The 17,114-nt window shown below is 44.4% G+C and overlaps 1 protein-coding gene across 1 annotated transcript; it reads right to left on the bottom strand.

The window, feature by feature from the left end:
• Window positions 1-331: 331 nt before the first annotated feature.
• Window positions 332-1,825, bottom strand: nrarpa (NOTCH regulated ankyrin repeat protein a). The gene has a single exon (XM_046368078.1). It carries the CDS (start codon window positions 1,366-1,368, stop codon window positions 1,030-1,032), a length of 339 nt encoding a protein of 112 aa, XP_046224034.1. The 5' UTR covers window positions 1,369-1,825; the 3' UTR covers window positions 332-1,029.
• Window positions 1,826-17,114: the final 15,289 nt, after the last annotated feature.

Raw genomic sequence — 17,114 nt, 5'->3', positions numbered from 1 at the left:
AAAATGCATCTTCTCAATGTACCTTCATAAATAGAACCCAGCCTGTATTCACAGTGATGACCAGGGGGTGTTGTTCGTTAAAATACTGAAAGGAGATAAAGTGAATTCCAAAAGCGACTTTCCTGACGTTTTGATACAAAGCGAAAGCAGCGGTTTAATAGTACATTAACCATTGACACTGGCCGCACTGGCTTGAAAATACGTTGATGCCAGCCAAGCAGCCTGTTTGATGAAGGCAGAGCGCATTTAGCTACTTTTATATATATATATATATATATATATATATATATATATATATATATATATATATATATAAAGAAACAAAGTAAAGCTATTGTGTACAGTACTTAACAACATTAGGTACATTGCTGTTGCAATGAATACACATCTGGAAAAGCAAATTGGATATATCATAATGCCGCACTTTGAAATAGATCAAATCCTCTAATTGAAAAAAAGAAATATAAAAGCCAAACAGATGATGGCATTCATTCCCCGTGCTCACCTCTTCTTCCCTTTCATGTAGGCTATTCCAGCATGCAGCCACAGCATCAAGTGCCATCTTTTAGTATATCAAATCATTTAAAAGGGTCCTAACAAGTGAACAGCGTAGCTACAGGTCGACACCTCAAAAACAAAGCCCAATAAAGAAGCGTTTCAATGAAACAGCGGCAACAAAGATGGAACGTCCATCGCCGCGTAAAACTAGGCTGCTATCTGGCCTCGGGACCCAAACACCGGCTTAGTTATTTTTATATGTCCCAATCTATTATACACATTCAAGAAAAAAAAAGCTTTAGTACCAACCCACCAAAATGGCGTTTTTTTTTTTTCAAGATTCATGCTGAAGCAGATACAAGAACCATGTGGTGTTTGACTCACGAGTCAGAGAGACCCGGATTTGGTTTTGATGAAAGGTAATTTACTGTGTGTTTTTAGGCTGTAATTTGGAACAACTATGTACAGATCGAAACGCAAGTTTACAAAAGCCTGGCTTTCCGTGTGTTTACCTGACAGCAGTGTAGCAGATCACCGTGCGCCAGAGGAGTACTTTGCCTTAGTGATGAGGTATAGGACTATGTCTTGGTGTCCTCCAAAAGCGGCAATGTGTAAGGCACTCCACCCTTCCCTGTTCGCCAATCGAATATCGGCTCCGAATTTCACCAGCAGTTTTACAAGTTCGAGATTCCCGTCGATGACTGACTGATGCAACGCCGTCTGTCCTTCGGGCCCGAAGGAGTTGACATTGAATTCGCAGTTTGTCATGTTCTGGAGCAACGAGTGAAGTTCCTTTGTGTTGCCTTGCTTCACCGCCTCTTGGAATACTCTCTGAGGCGCTGAGCAAGTTGATACATCCCCCTGACTCATGGTGAAACCGGGATTAGGTATAGCTCCTGTGTCGTTCTATGTGATAATCACTGTATGGGTCTCTGGTGTGGGAATAGTGCCCAGATACTGGATTACTACCAGTTATGAGGCTCTTAAAAAGAAAATGCGTATGCTATAGATAAGATAATACGAACACAATATATCCCAAACAGGACATAGACAAAATAACACACTTGGTGTGCAAAAGGTTGTCAATGGTTGCGAAATCCAAAATCCCGTCGCAGTGTGTAGCCTAGTCTCCTCTTGCCTTCGTTTCCCTCCCTTGTAATAGCAGCACCAGGTCGTATAGGCTATATTGCAGAGATGGAACAGAGCGACAGTTGAAACCTTTCTTCTGTTGGTATACTGGAAGAACAGCCACGGTATCAGTATCTCCAAACGTGGTGAATTTACCCTGCAGGATCCTGGAGTCGCGGCAGTTCGTATGGCAAAGGTAGCTGTGTGAGACAGGTACGATCCACATAAGTACACTGAACAGGGCTATGTACTCCCTGACGTTTACATTCCAACATCGACATCAAAAACACGTTTTATACACACTTTACACATAAGGTTCAGATACAAAATCCAATAATTGATGTTGTAGATTAAATATAATATATTTCGGTACTTGCCTGTGAGAATTGGACGGATCCTGGCGGCGACGTAGTATGAAATTCCCCCGCGTGCCCCGTGTTGCGTGTACTTCGTGCGGTCCCAGTGAGTCTCTGCTCCACAGTGCGCACGATGGGGATATTTTACGCGTCGTTTATTTGCATAACAATGGTACACAATATAATCAACTCTTGTGAAATGTGCGGAAACCGAGGGAGGTAATAGGCTACTGGGTCCGTTTGGGGAGGGTCTAGAAGCGGGTGAAACCGTAGAGCAAGGCGTGGTCTCTTGGAACCAAATGTCCCGTAGAAATAAAATCAAGCGGAAGATAGAAAATTGTCACTCTTTTCTTTTTACTCACTCAAGGGAGAAACGCACTCACATGAGAGACGTGACTCAAACGGGGAGTATGGTGTTGACAAAATGCAGAGAAAAGCAATATAATGCTGTAGTTGTTGAACAGCAGATCGAAAGTATAACCCGGAGTAGGCTCTTGCGCATGGAGTCATAATACACGTTCCAAAAACGTATTATTATCGATGAACGACTAGTTAAACCACAGACGATCCGATTAAAAAAATTGTCAAAAGCAGTACTACTGAACTGTGAAGGACCTGTTACGCGTCACGTCTCTTTGATGTTTTGTCGTTGTGTTTAATTCAGGGTCAGGTTTTAAAAGTTACGTACTAGCGACGCCGAGGTGTAGTTTGCTACTGTGTCAAAACGACGCCTTACTTTCTCTGAAACACTGACAACAACAAAAACACTGCAAAAGTCGTAAGGGATTGTCACGGATGGTTTATATAATCAAATATTGTGCCAATAGATCTGTTCATGGCATATTGTACACATAAAATATATATGATAGGCTTCCAATATTCACTACTATAAAATACTAAAAACCAAAACTTTGTTAGTTTTATCCCAAACAATCAGATAATGTATACTGTAGGCATACCATATCTGATATGAAAGAGGGTGACAAAAAAAACGCATAGGCCTACATTAGGACATACACGCATGGCCATATTAATTGTCAATAACAAACTTCAAATTGGACAGAGAAAAACAAATGTCCACTTAAACTTCAAAAAAAAAATGAGACCAGATCACAAGTCTAGTCTCTAACCCCCATCCATAAAATCAAGCCAAGGGATACCTCTGTGGCTGTTACGAGCCGTCGAAAATAGCAACGCGGATTTTCCAATTGTTTTATAGAGACAAGAAGCAAAGGAACTTAACAAATAACAAAAGCCTGTGCGACTTCCTTTAGCAAGTGAAGGTGACATTGCGCATAGAATGACATGCAGTTCCACAGCAGCAGCATAGCTACCGTGGGAACCGGACGGCTGCAATTATGTGCGTTATTCTCGCGCCTTGCTCTTCTCACACGACTCTGGCGTGGAAACCACACCGTTATAGCTTCACTAGCCTGGGAGTCCTACACATATAGACCGATCCGTGATACTCTAACCACCATGTCTTTTCAAAGTGAAGCAGTTTCAGTTTGTCCACAAGTTCCCACGAACTCAACTGTACATTTGGTGCATGTACCCACTGTGATGACTCATTATGTTGTGTTCAGTTAAAGGGGCCTATATCTGATACACAGGCATAATTTCCAGACTCGCTCAAGGAACATGTATATAGTCTACAAACATTTTTTTTTAAACTCATAACTTTATTGGCTATGTTAGTCATTCAGGGAAGGTGGAGCAGAGCGTTGTATCTACCGTCGCTTTGATTGGACTGATCATGTCAACATCATACTTTCAACGTTTTAGCTAGCCAAGCAGTCATAATCACGAATCACGTTAACAATCTACTGGCAAATCCTTTTCAATACATGTCATATGAAGAGCAATTATAGATAAAAGGTATCGGTGCTCATCGGCCACTGGACAAACATTACACAACAAATTGGAAATCGCTTATGCAACAATACGTGGTTTGGTGGGAATCAGTGACTAACTGCAAGTGTGGCAAAGCAATCACTATTTTGCTTCCCCTGCCTGTTATTCGGGTCTCTTTAACAAGCTTAAAAGCATAAACATTCACACGCAAAACCATGGGCCAGAAAAGGTTGAATACATTGGCCATGCTGTCAATCCAGCATGACTTCTGCTGCATTCAAAACAACTGGAAACTCGGAACTGTGAAATCTCAGACTTCAGTGAGTTCAAGTCAACTGGGAACTCAGAAAAAAAACTATCTCCGACTGAGAAAGTACATTTTGAACGGTCATCCAACTCTGAATTCCAAGTATTGTGTTCTTCTGCATAAATTATGTAATATGCCAGGAAGATATGTATATTGTAGCTAAGAAAGTAACACTAAGTGTATGTTGTGTAGTAAGCTGTTAGTAGCCCATGTGCCTCACCTAAATAATTTGGTCCCTTTCCCCCTCATAATTTAGCCTACTGTTCTGACTTGGTAGTGCACATGTAGCCTATAACCTGTTTTAGAGAAATGTAATCATTGAATATTGTAAGAGCATTCATTGTCTGCTTATATGCCCCCTTTATTTATGCTATGGTTCTGACTTGGTGTACAGGGAGAATACTGTAAGAATGGCCGATGTTCTGAATTTTGTCGCTGTACATTTCAAAAGTGCTGAACAAATAGTTATATTGACTACGTCCGTCTCATTAATGTCTTAATCACGGTTTGCCTCTTATCCACTCATTGTCCCCTTATGCTGTTGTTTGTACATATGAATTGTGAGTAGAAACCACATTTGTTTAAGCAAGGCAGCAATATCAGCTATGTTTTTTTAAAGGCAGTAAATGAGGCTGAATGAACGGTGCCCCTAACAGTGGGCACCGTTTGTCACCATTATCGTGCAATTCATGTATTGTGTAGTGTTGTGTTGGGTAGTGTCTTTGCTTGCATGCATCTAAAACATTTTTGGGAAGTTTGCCCTACCAAGATTTACATGCTAAAATCATCACTGGATGTTCTCATAATAACGATTAAGCTGACAATAAATTCACATAACAGAAAAACCCTAGATGAATTGTTGAATCATTCAACATATGTGGTGTTTACAAGTGTGTGTTACTCGTCACACTGCACACATTTCCATTTACTTGTACCATAGCTGAGAGAAGCAGAGTGCATTTTGGTAGCACACATCACTAAGGTGCAGCCCTTAAAGGCCTTCCCACACTGTATGTCAGATTCAGTCTTTTACGATTATTACATGTCACACTACGCGATGTTACCAAAATAAAATCTTGATATAAATGGCCAGATTGTACAACTTTCTTCAGTTCTGTCGTCACATTCTGCGATTGGCTTGCGAGCCTACGTCAGCCGACATAAGCTACGTAAACTGCAGCTGTGTATTTGATCTGCGGACAGCAGCGCAACCCTGCCAAGTGAGTTCGGAAAGACTGAAAGTATGCAACAATTTCTACGATTTTGCTGAGTTTACAGTTCATATAAGGAAATCTGGTGTGACCACCATTTGCCTCATGGAGCGTAATATCTCCTTCACGTAGAGTTGATCATGCTGTTGATTGTGGCCTGTGGAATGTTGTCCCTCTTCAATGGCTGTGCGAAGTTTCTGGATATGGGCGGGAACTGGAACAAGCTGTCGTACATGTCGATCCAGAGCATCCCAAACATGCTCAATGGATGACATGTCTGGTGAATATGCAGGCCATGGAAGAACTGGGACATTTGCAGCTTTCAGGAATTGTGTACAGATCCTTGCGTCATGGGCCGTGCATTATCATGCTGAAACGCGAGATGATAGCGGGGTGTTCCAATGGACCTCAGGATCTCATCACAGTATCTCTGTGCATTCAAATTGCCATCAATAAATGTAATTGTGTTCATTGTCCGTAGCTTATGCCTACCCATACCATAACCCCACCGCCCCATGAGGCACTCTGTTCACAATGTTGACATCAGCAAACCGCTCGTCCACCCAACGCCATACATGTGGTGTGCAGTAGTCAGGCCTGTTGGACGTATTGCCAAATTCTATAAAACAATGTTGGAGGCAGCTTATGGTAGAGAAATTAACAATAAATTCTATGGCAACAGCTTTGGTGGACATTCCTGCTGTCACATACCAAGTGCACTTTCTCTCAAAACTCCAGACATCTGTAGCATTGTGTTGTGTGACAAAACTGCACATTTTAGAGTGGCCTTTTATTATCCCCAGCACAAGGTGCACCTGTGTAATGATCATGCTGTTTAATCACCTTCTTGATACGCCAAACCTGTCAGGTGGATGGATTTTCTTGGCAAAGGAGAAATACTCACTAACAGGGATGTAAACAAATTTGTGTACAACATTTGAGAGTATACGTTTTTTGTGTGTATGGAACATTTCTGGGATCTTTTATTTCAACTCATGAAACATGGGACCAACACTTCACATGTTGCGTTTATATTTTTGTTCAGTGTATATTGGAAATAGTTTTCATATGTAAGATTTATGCAGTGGGGCAAAAAAGTATTTAGTCAGCCACCAATTGTGCAAGTTCTCCCACTTAAAAAGATTAGAGAGGACTGTAATTTTCATCATAGGTACACTTCAACTATGACAGACAAAATGAGAATAAAAATCCAGGAAATCACATTGTAGGATTTTTAATGAATTAATTTGCAAATTATGGTCGAAAATAAGTATTTGGTCAATAGCAAAAATGTATCTCAATACTTTGTTATATACCCTTTGTTGGCAATGACAGAGGTCAAACGTTTTCTGTAAGTCTTCACAAGGTTTTCACACACTGTTGCTGGTATTTTGGCCCATTCCTCCATGCAGATCTCCTCTAGAGCAGTGATGTTTTGGGGCTGTTGCTGGGCAACATGGACTTTCAACTCCCTCCAAAGATTTTTTATGGGGTTGAGATCTGGAAGTAGTAATGCAATGGGTAGGTTTGTGGCCAGCTGAAAGTGAGTGTATAGAGGTAATGTGTCACTATGTAATGCACTGGACCAACTCTTGTTTACCAGTTATGGAATACCAGCAACACACTTGCACAATGTTTTCTTACGAAGCCACTGCTTCGTTTCCCGGGTGGTGTGTTTGGGATCATTGTCATGCTGAAAGACCCAGCCATGTTTCATCTTCAATGCCCTTGCTGATGGAAGGAGGTTTTCACTCAAAATCTCACAATACATGGCCTCATTCATTCTTTCCTTTACACGGATCAGTCGTCCTGGTCCCTTTGCAGAAAAACAGCCCAAAGCATGATATTTCCACCCCCATGCTTCACAGTAGGTATGGTGTTCTTTGGATGCAACTCAGCATTCTTTGTCCTCCAAACACGACGAGTTGAGTTTTTACCAAAAAGTTATATTTTGGTTTCATCTGACCATATGACATTCTCCCAATCTTCTTCTGGATCATCCAAATGCTCTCTAGCAAACTTCAGACTGGCCTGGACATGTACAGCTTAAGCAGGGGGACATGTCTGGCACTGCAGGATTTGAGTCCCTGGCGGCGAAGTGTGTTACTGATGGTAGGCTTTGTTACTTTGGTCCCAGTTCTCTGCAGGTCATTCACTAGGTCGCCCCGTGTGGTTCTGGGATTTTTGCTCACCGTTCTTGTGATCATTTTGATTCCACGGGGTGAGATCTTGCGTGGAGCCCCAGATCAAGGGAGATTATCAGTGGTCTTGTTGTCACGATCGTCGTAAGAAGAGGACCAAAGCGCAGCGCGGTGTGAATGCATCATTTAATAGATGACAAAAAACACGAAGTAAACTGTACAAAAACAATAAACGCCGGAGAGGAGGGACGTTGGCGCAGGTCTCCTACCTGGCATCGCCACACTTCCTGTGTGCCCCCCCCCAACATTTTGGGGCTGACTCTCGGGCTTCCATCCATGCCGCCGTGCTGCCCCCTCATACCAGCGCTTCTCCGCCTTCAGTGCCTCCAGCTCTTCCTTGGGGCGTCGATATTCTCCTGGCTGTGTCCAGGGTCCATTTCCGTCCAACTCGTCCTCCCATGTCCATTCCTCCTTGCGCTGCTCCTGCTGCCGCTGCCTGTCACCAAGCCGCTTGGTCCTTGGTTGGTGCAGCGCCGGAGAGGAGGGAGACTCCAGCAGCGCCGGACAGGCGGGAGAGGAAGGAGGCTCCGGCGCCTCTGGACTGAGGGGCTCTTGCGCCTCTGGACTGAGGGCGGAAGCTCTGGCAGCGCTGGACGGAGGAGCTCTGTAGGGATGAGACGGAGAGACAGCCTGGTGCGGGGGGCTGCCACCGGATGGCTGGTGCGTGGAGGTGGTACTGGATAGACGGGACCGTGCAGGTGCACTGGAGCTCTTGAGCACCGAGCCTGCCCAACCTTACCTGGTTGAATGCTCCCGGTCGCCCTGCCAGTGCGGCGAGGTGGAATAGCCTGCACTGGGCTGTGCAGGCGAACCGGGGACACCATGCGCAAGGCTGGTGCCATGTATGCCGGCCCAAGGAGACGCACTGGAGACCAGATGCGTAGAGCCGGCTTCATGGCACCTGGCTCGATGCCCACTCTAGCCCGGCCAATGCGAGGAGCTGGTATGTACCGCACCGGGCTATGCACCCGCACTGGGGACACCGTGCGCTCCATAGCATAACACGGTGCCTGCCCGGTCTCTCTCGCCCTCCGGTAAGTACGGGACGTTGGCGCAGGTCTCCTACCTGGCATCGCCACACTTCCTGTGTGCCCCCCCCCAACATTTTGGGGCTGACTCTCGGGCTTCCATCCATGCCGCCGTGCTGCCCCCTCATACCAGCGCTTCTCCGCCTTCAGTGCCTCCAGCTCTTCCTTGGGGCGTCGATATTCTCCTGGCTGTGTCCAGGGTCCATTTCCGTCCAACTCGTCCTCCCATGTCCATTCCTCCTTGCGCTGCTCCTGCTGCCGCTGCCTGTCACCAAGCCGCTTGGTCCTTGGTTGGTGGGTGATTCTGTCACGATCGTCATAAGAAGCGGACCAAAGCGCAGTGTGGTGTGAATGCATCATTTAATAGATGACAAAAACACGAAGTAAACTGTACAAAAACAATAAACAAATAACGACCGTGAAGCTATCATAGGAACTGTGCTGACACAAGCAACTAACATAGACAATCACCCACAATCAAACAGTGAAACCCAGGCTCCCTAAGTATGATTCTCAATCAGAGACAACTAATGACACCTGCCTCTGATTGAGAACCATACTAGGCCGAAACATAGAAATCCCAAAATCATAGAAAAACAAACAGACTGCCCACCCCAACTCACACCCTGACCATACTAAACAAAGGAAATAAAAGGTCAGAACGTGACACTTGTATGTCTTCCATTTCCTAATAATTGCTCCCACAGTTGATTTCTTCAAATCAAGCTGCTTACCTATTGCGGATTCAGTCTCCCCAGCCTGGTGCAGGTCTACAATTTTGTTTCTGATGTCCTTTGACAGCTCTTTGGTCTTGGCCATAGTGGAGTTTGGAGTGTGACTGTTTGAGGTTGTGGACAGGTGTCTTTTATACTGATAACAAGTTCAAACAGGTGCCATTAATACAGGTAACAAGTGGAGGAGAGAGGAGCCTCTTAAAGAAGAAGTTACAGGTCTGTGAGAGCCAGAAATCTTGCTTGAAGGTGACCAAATACTTATTTTCCACCATAATTTGCAAGTAAATTCATTACAAATCCTACAATGTGATTTTCTGGATTTTTTCTTCTCATTTTGTCTGTCATAGTTGAAGTGTACCTATGATGAAAATTACAGGCCTCTCTCATCTTGTTAAGTGGGAGAACTTGCACAATTGGTGGCTGACTAAAAACTTTTTTGCCCCACTGTATGTCTGAACAGAACCATATAAGCTTCCCAAAAATAACCCGATCATTGTGATAGAATGTTTATTTAGTTTGGAAATGTTGTGCATTTATCAAAATCCAGTCAGATGTGTCATGTTAATAAGATTATTAGGGAACTAGTTTTTCTTGCAAAGCATGTAAATGTTTAAATCAAACTATTATATTAATCTGACTATTCATGAAAATAATCTTATTGTGTGCGATCTAACTGCTAGCCGTGTTCCTATTCGTCTGTCACTGCGATCGACTCGTAACACCAGCCAAACTACTCGATAAATGCTCATAATTTCGGACACTGCCAGAACTTAGTCGGAGCCTACGACCATATTTTGTATTTAATTGAATTTATTTAACTAAGCAAGTCAGTTAAGAACAAATTCTTATTTTCAATGAAGGCCTAGTGGGTTAACTGCCTTGTTCAGGGGCAGAAGGACAGATTTTTACCTTGTCAGCTCGGGGATTTGATCTTGCAACCTTTCGGTTACAAGTCACTAGGCTACCTGCCGTACTTAGTGGTACTTAATCGACAGACCTAGACCCTGTCAAACATGAATGAGCCAAGACATCTGACAATTTTCCCACAAAGTAAACATTTTGTCTGGGACAGCACAATCATAAGCATAAGATGACTAAACTGGTACAGTCTGTGCAGGCCTTTAGTTCTTGTTGAGACAGAACCAGGGGCACAAGTTTGGTTTTAGAAGTTGCGGGACATATTTAAAAAATATATATTATTATATACATTTTTAGGGAGTAGATCAGCTTTAATATTGCAGAAAGATTGTGGCTTCCCAGAATGTAATTGTCTGCCTTACCCCCCCATATATTTTATGGTAATATAGCTAAGACAGCGCTACAGGGAGACAGGACGGACAGCTGATCGTCCTCGCAGTAGCAGACCACGTGTAACAACACCTGCACAAGATCGGTACAGCTCGCCTCCCGGGTGGCGCAGTGGTTAAGGGCGCTGTACTGCAGCGCCAGCTGTGCCATTAGAGTCCCTGGGTTTGCGCCCAGGCTCTGTCGTAACCGGCCGCGACCGGGAGGTCCGTGGGGCGACGCACAATTGGCCTAGCGTCGTCCGGGTTAGGGAGGGCTTGGTCGGTAGGGATGTCCTTGTCTCATTGCGCACCAGCGACTCCTGTGGCAGGCCGGGCGCAGCGCGCGCTAACCAAGGTTGCCAGGTGCGGCTGGCTTCCGGGTTGGATGCGCGCTGTGTTAAGAAGCAGTACGGCTGGTTGGGTTGTGTATCGGAGGACGCATGACTTTCAACCTTCATCTCTCCCGAGCCCATACGGGAGTTGTAGCGATGAGACAAGATAGTAGCTACTACAACAATTGGATACCACGAAATTGGGGAGAAAAAGGGGTAAAAAAATCAAATAAAATAAAAAGATCGGTACAGCTGAACATCACACCTGCGGGATAGGTACAGAGTGGCAACAACAACTGCCCGAGTTACATCAGGAATGCACAATCTCTCCATCAGCGCTCACACTGTCAGCAATAGGCTGAGAGAGGCTGGACTGAGGGCTTGTAGGCCTGTTGTAAGGCAGTTCCTCACCAGACATCACCGGCACAAACCCACCGTCGCTGGACCAGACTGGCAAAAAGTGCTCTTCACTCAAGAGTCATGGTTTTGTCTCACATGGGGTGATTGTCGGATTCGTGTTTATCGTCGAAGGAATGAGCGTTACACTGAGGCCTGTACTCTAAAGTGGGATCGATTTGGAAATGGAGGGTCTGTCACGGTCTGGGGCGGTGTGTCACAGCATCATCGGACTAAGCTTGTTGTCAATGCAGGCAATCTCAACGCTGTGCATTACAGGGAAGACTGTAATGTGGTACCCTTCCTGCAGGCTCATCCTGACATGACCCTCCGGCATGACAATGCCACCAGCCATACTGCTCGTTCTGTGCGTGATTTCCTGCAAGACAGGAATGTCAGTGTTCTGCCATGGCCAGTGAAGAGCCCAGATCTCAATCCCATTGAGCATGTCTGGGACCTGTTGGATGGGAGGGTGAGGGCTAGGGCCATTCCCCCCAGAAATGTCTGGGAACTGGCAGGTGCCTTGGTAGAGGAGTAGGGTAACAGCTCAGAACTGGCAAATCTGGTGCAGTCCATGAGGAGGAGATGCACTGCAGTACTTAATGCAGCTGGTGGCCACACCAGATACTGACTGTTACTTTTGACCCTCCCTTTGTTATTTTGACCCTCCCAGGGACTTATTATTCCATTTCTGTTAGTCACATGTCTGTGGAACTTGTTCAGTTTATGTCTCAGTTGTTGAATCTTGTTATGTTCATACAAATATATACACATGTTAAGTTTGCTGAAATAAACGCAGTTGACAGTGAGAGAACGTTTCTTTTTTTGCTGAGTTTATATACATTTTACAGTAGTTATCTTTTGTTTGTTTTTAGACCCATCCTTCAGCTCTACTCAACCCCTCCCATCTATCTCTGAACTGTCACGCCCTGGCCATAGAGAGGCTTTTTATTCTCTATTTTGGTTAGGCCAGGGTGTGACTAGGGTGGGCATTCTATGTACTTTTTTCTATGTTTTGTATTTCTATGTCTTGGCCTGGTATGGTTCTCAATCAGGGACAGCTGTCTGGTACCCTTTTCCCCCACCGGTTTTGTGGGAAGTTAACTTTGTCTTTGTTCAGTGCACATAGCCCAAAGCTTCACGGTTTGGTTTATGTTCTTCATTTGTCGGCGTCATTTTGAATAAAGAAAAAATGTACGCTTACCATGGTGCACCTCGGTCCAGTCCTTCAGCCAGCCGTGACATGAACACCATCCAGGTTTCTTACTGTGATGTTTCACAAAACATCTGAACCTTTCTATTTTCAGAGATTCTAAATAGTGTAAATAAAAAATATTTTGTTTTGCTGAGAGTATTATTAATTATTGATCGATTAACTATAATATTTTTAATCACCCAGCAGTGCTATTTACATAGGGGGACATAACTTGGAAGGGGGCTTGGGGGTCCTCACATTTTTGGGGGAATATTAAGCATGTTTCCTTCAATTCTACAAAATCGAATATGTCCCAGGCCCTTCTAGCCAACTCTATTTAGAACAGCAAAAAGTAAGCAAAAATGCCCATAGTCATCAAGTTAGGTAAGATATTATTTAATATGTTTAAGTGTTTTATAAGACTGAACTAGGTACATGATATGGTGCATTTGGAAAGTATTCAGACCCCTTGACTTTTTCCACACTTTCTTACATTACAGTCTTATTCTAAAATGTTTTAAACCGTTTTTTTCCTCATCAATCTATACACAATACCCTATAATCAGAAAGCAAAAACTGTTTTTTAGAAATTTTTGCTAATTTATGAAAAAACCCGGAAATATCACATTTACATAAATATTCAGACCCTTTACTCAGTACTTTTTTGAAGTACCTTTGGCAGCGATTACAGACTTGAGATCCTGTTAAGATCTGTCAGGTTGGATGGGGGGGTCAATGTAAATAGTCCGCGTAGCCATTTGATTAATTGTTCAGCAGTCTTACGGTTTTGTGGTTGAAGCTGTTAAGAAGCCTTTTGGTCCTAGACTCCGTTACCATTTGCCGTGCGGTAGCAGAGAGAACAGTGTATGACCTGGGTGACTGGAGTCTGACAATTTTTTGGGCCTTTCTCTGACACAGCCGCACAGAAATTGTCAGGTCTCTCCAGAGATGTTCGATCGGGTTCAAGTCCGGGCTCTGGCTGGGCCACTCAAGGACATTCAGAGACTTGTCCTGAAGCCACTCCAGTGTTGTCTTGGCTGTGTGTTTAGGGTCATTGTCCTGTTGGAAGGTGACCTTTCGCCCCAGTCTGAGGTCCTGAGCACTCTGGGGCAGGTTTTCACCAAGGAACTCTATGTACTTTGCTCCATTCATCTTTCCCTCAATCTTGACTAGTCTCCCAGTCCCTGCCGCACAAAATTGCTGAGACCATGGCAGGCAAATGAGCTGAAATTAGCTAAAATAACATTGCAGGACTGCGGTTGGGTTTGGGACCAGTTCTCGCGGTAGCAGGTGAGAGTCAAAGAGAAACCCAGTGGATGCGGGCTGGAGCGGGCTGAAGAAATTGGTCTCGCGCAGACCTCTACTGTGCACCATGACCGTGAAGATTGTAACATTAGAGCTGTTTTTTTACTGACCGCGTTAGTGTGAAAAGTAGGCAATTAGCTAGCGAAACTGACAGATCAATACAGTTACATTGCCATACTGACTAATACAACTCACACTGCACTGACAAAACATCAGAATATCAATATCAATGGCCGATGGCTCCATCATTTGATTCAGCCGAAGGGATTTCCACCCCGTAGCACGTCTGTAGCCATGAAGTTCTTTGAAAGGCTGGCCATGGCTCACATCAACCCCATCATGCCGGAAACCCTAGACCCACTCCAACTCGCATACCGCCCCAACAGATCCACAGATGACGCAATCTCAAACGCACTCCCCTTTCCCACCTGGACACTGCCCTTTCCCACCTGGACAAAAGTAACACCTATGTGAGAATGTGGTTCATTAACTACAGCTCAACACCATAGTGCCCACAAAGCTCATTATTATGCTAAGGACCCTGGGACTCAACACCTCCTTCTGCAACTGGATCCTGGATTTCCTGACAGTCCGCCCCAAGGTGGTAATGGTAGGCAACAACACATCTGCCACGCTGTTCCTCAACACTGGGGCCCCTCAGGAGTGCGTTCTTAGTCTCCTCCTGTACTCCCTGTTCACCCATGACAGCTTGGCCAAGCTGACTCCAACACCATAATTAAGTTTGCTGAAGACACAACAGTGTCCTGATCACCGACAATGATAAGATAGCCTATAGGGAGGAGGTCAGAGACCTGGCATTGTGGTGCCAGAACAACGACCTCTCCCTCAATGTGGGCAAGACAAAGGAGCTGATCATGGCCTATAGGAAAAGGAAGCCCAAGAAGGCCCTCATTAAGACCGACCGGGCTGAAGTTGAGAGTTTCAAGTTCCTTGGTGTCCACATCACCAATGAAATATCATGGTCCAAACACCTCAAAAACAGTTGTGAAGGCAAGGGTCCCCAGATCCTCAAAAACTTCAACAGCTGCACCATCGAGAGCATCCTGAGAGGTTGCATCACCACCTGGTATGGCAACTGCTCAGCATCTGACTTAAGGCGCTACAGAGGGTAGTGCGTACAGCGCAGTACACCACTGGGGCCAAGCTTCCTGACAGCCAGGACCTATAAAAACTCAGCAAAAAAAAAAACGTCCTCTCACTGTCAACTACTTTTATTTTCATCAAACTTAACATGCGTAAATATTTGTATGAACATAACAAGATTCAACAACTAAGACATAAACTGAAGAAGTTCCAAAGACTTGTGACTAACAGAAATGGAATAATGTGTCCCTGAACAAAGGGGGGGTCAAAATCAAAAGTTACAGTCAGTATCTGGTGTAGCCCCCAGCTGCATTAAGTACTGCAGTGCATCTCCCTCCTCCTTATGGACTGCACCCCACTCTTCCACCAAGGCACCTGCAAGTTCCCGGACATTTCTGGGGGGAATGGCCCTAGCCCTCACCCTTCGATCCAACAGGTCCCAGACATAGTCAATGGGATTGAGATCCGGGCTCTTCGCTGGCTATGGCAGAACACTGACATTCCTGTCTTGCAGGAAAGCATGCACAGAACGAGCAGTTTGTCTGATGGCATTGTCATGTCAGGATGACCTCCAAATCGATCCCGCTCCAGAGTACAGGCCTAGGTGTAATGCTCAATCCTTCAACGATAAACGCAAATCTGACCATCACCCCTGGTGAGACAAAACCACGACTCGTCAGTGAAGAGCACTTTTTGCCAGTCAGCGATGATGGGTTTGTGCCCATAGGCGACGTTGTTGCCGGTCTTACAACAAGCCTACAAGCCCTCAGTTCAGCCTCTCTCAGCCTATTGCGGACAGTTTGAGCACTGATGGAGGGATTGTGCGTTCCTGGTGTAACTAGGGCAGTTGTTGTTGCCATCCTGTACCTTTCCCAAAGGTGTGATGTTCAGATGTACCAATCCTGTGCAGGTGTTGTTACACTGCGAGGACGATCAGCTGTCCATCCTGTCTCCTTGTAGCACTGTCTTAGGTGTCTCACAGTACAGACATTGCAATTTATTGCCCTGGCCACATTTGCAGTCCTCATGCCTCCTTGCAGAATTCCTAAGGCACATTCACGCAGATGAGCAGGGACCTGGGCATCTTTCTTTTGGTGTTTTTCAGAGTCAGTAGAAAGACCTCATTAGTCTCCTAAATTTTCATAATCTTTTTTGTAGTCTGTTAGTGTCTAAATGACCGTTCCACAGGTGCATGTTCATTAATTGTTTATGGTTCATTGAACGAGCATGGGAAACAATGTTTAAACCCTTTACAATGAAGATCTGTGGAGTTGTTTGGATTTTTATGAATTATCTTTGAAAGACAGGGTCCTGAAAAAGGGCCGTTTCTTTTTTTGCTGAGTTTAGTATGTATAAGATAGAAGTAGAAGCCTAAGTTTTGTTGTCCATTCGTTTACTCCAATTAGGAGAAAGGTGGTAGGGTTAGAGGAAAATAATAAAGGAAAATATATTTGAAAAAATATATATATTTACCATAAAATATATGGGGGGGTTGGAAATAATGCAGACAATTACATTGATGGAAGCCACATTCTTTCTGCAATATTAAAGCTGATCTACTCCCTAAAGAAATATAATTATATATATAATAATATATATTTTTAAATATGTCCCCCCACTTCTAAAACTAAACTTGTGCCCTTGGTTCTGTCTCAACACGAACTAAAGGCCTGCACAGACTGTACCAGTTTAGTCATCTTATGCCACGATTTTGCTGTCCCAGACAAAATGTTTACTTTGTGGGCAATTGTCGGACGTCTTGGCTCGTTCATGTTTGACAGGATCTAGGTCTGCCGCTTAAGTACCACTAAGTACGGCAGGTAGCCTAGTGACTTGTATCCGAAAGGTTGCAAGATCAAATCCCCGAGCTGACAAGGTAAAAATCTGTCCTTCTGCCCCTGAACAAGGACCCACTGTTCCTAGGCCGTCATTGAAAATAAGAATTTGTTCTTAGCTGACTTGCCTAGTTAAATAAAGGTACAAATAAATACAATTAAATAGAAAGTATGGTCGTAGGCTCCAACTATGTTCTGTCAGTGTCTGAAATGATGAGCATTTATTGAGTAGTGTGGCTGGTGTTACGAGCCGATCGCGGTGACAGACCAATAGGAACACGGCCAGCACTGAGATTGTGCACAATAAGGTGATTTTCATGAATAGTCAGATTAATATAATAGTT

The sequence above is a fragment of the Oncorhynchus gorbuscha genome, linkage group LG11, assembly GCF_021184085.1.
Source record: "Oncorhynchus gorbuscha isolate QuinsamMale2020 ecotype Even-year linkage group LG11, OgorEven_v1.0, whole genome shotgun sequence".
NCBI lineage: Eukaryota > Metazoa > Chordata > Actinopteri > Salmoniformes > Salmonidae > Oncorhynchus > Oncorhynchus gorbuscha.
The sequence above is the reverse complement of the archived record's forward strand: the minus strand, read 5'-3'. Positions and strand labels throughout refer to the sequence as shown.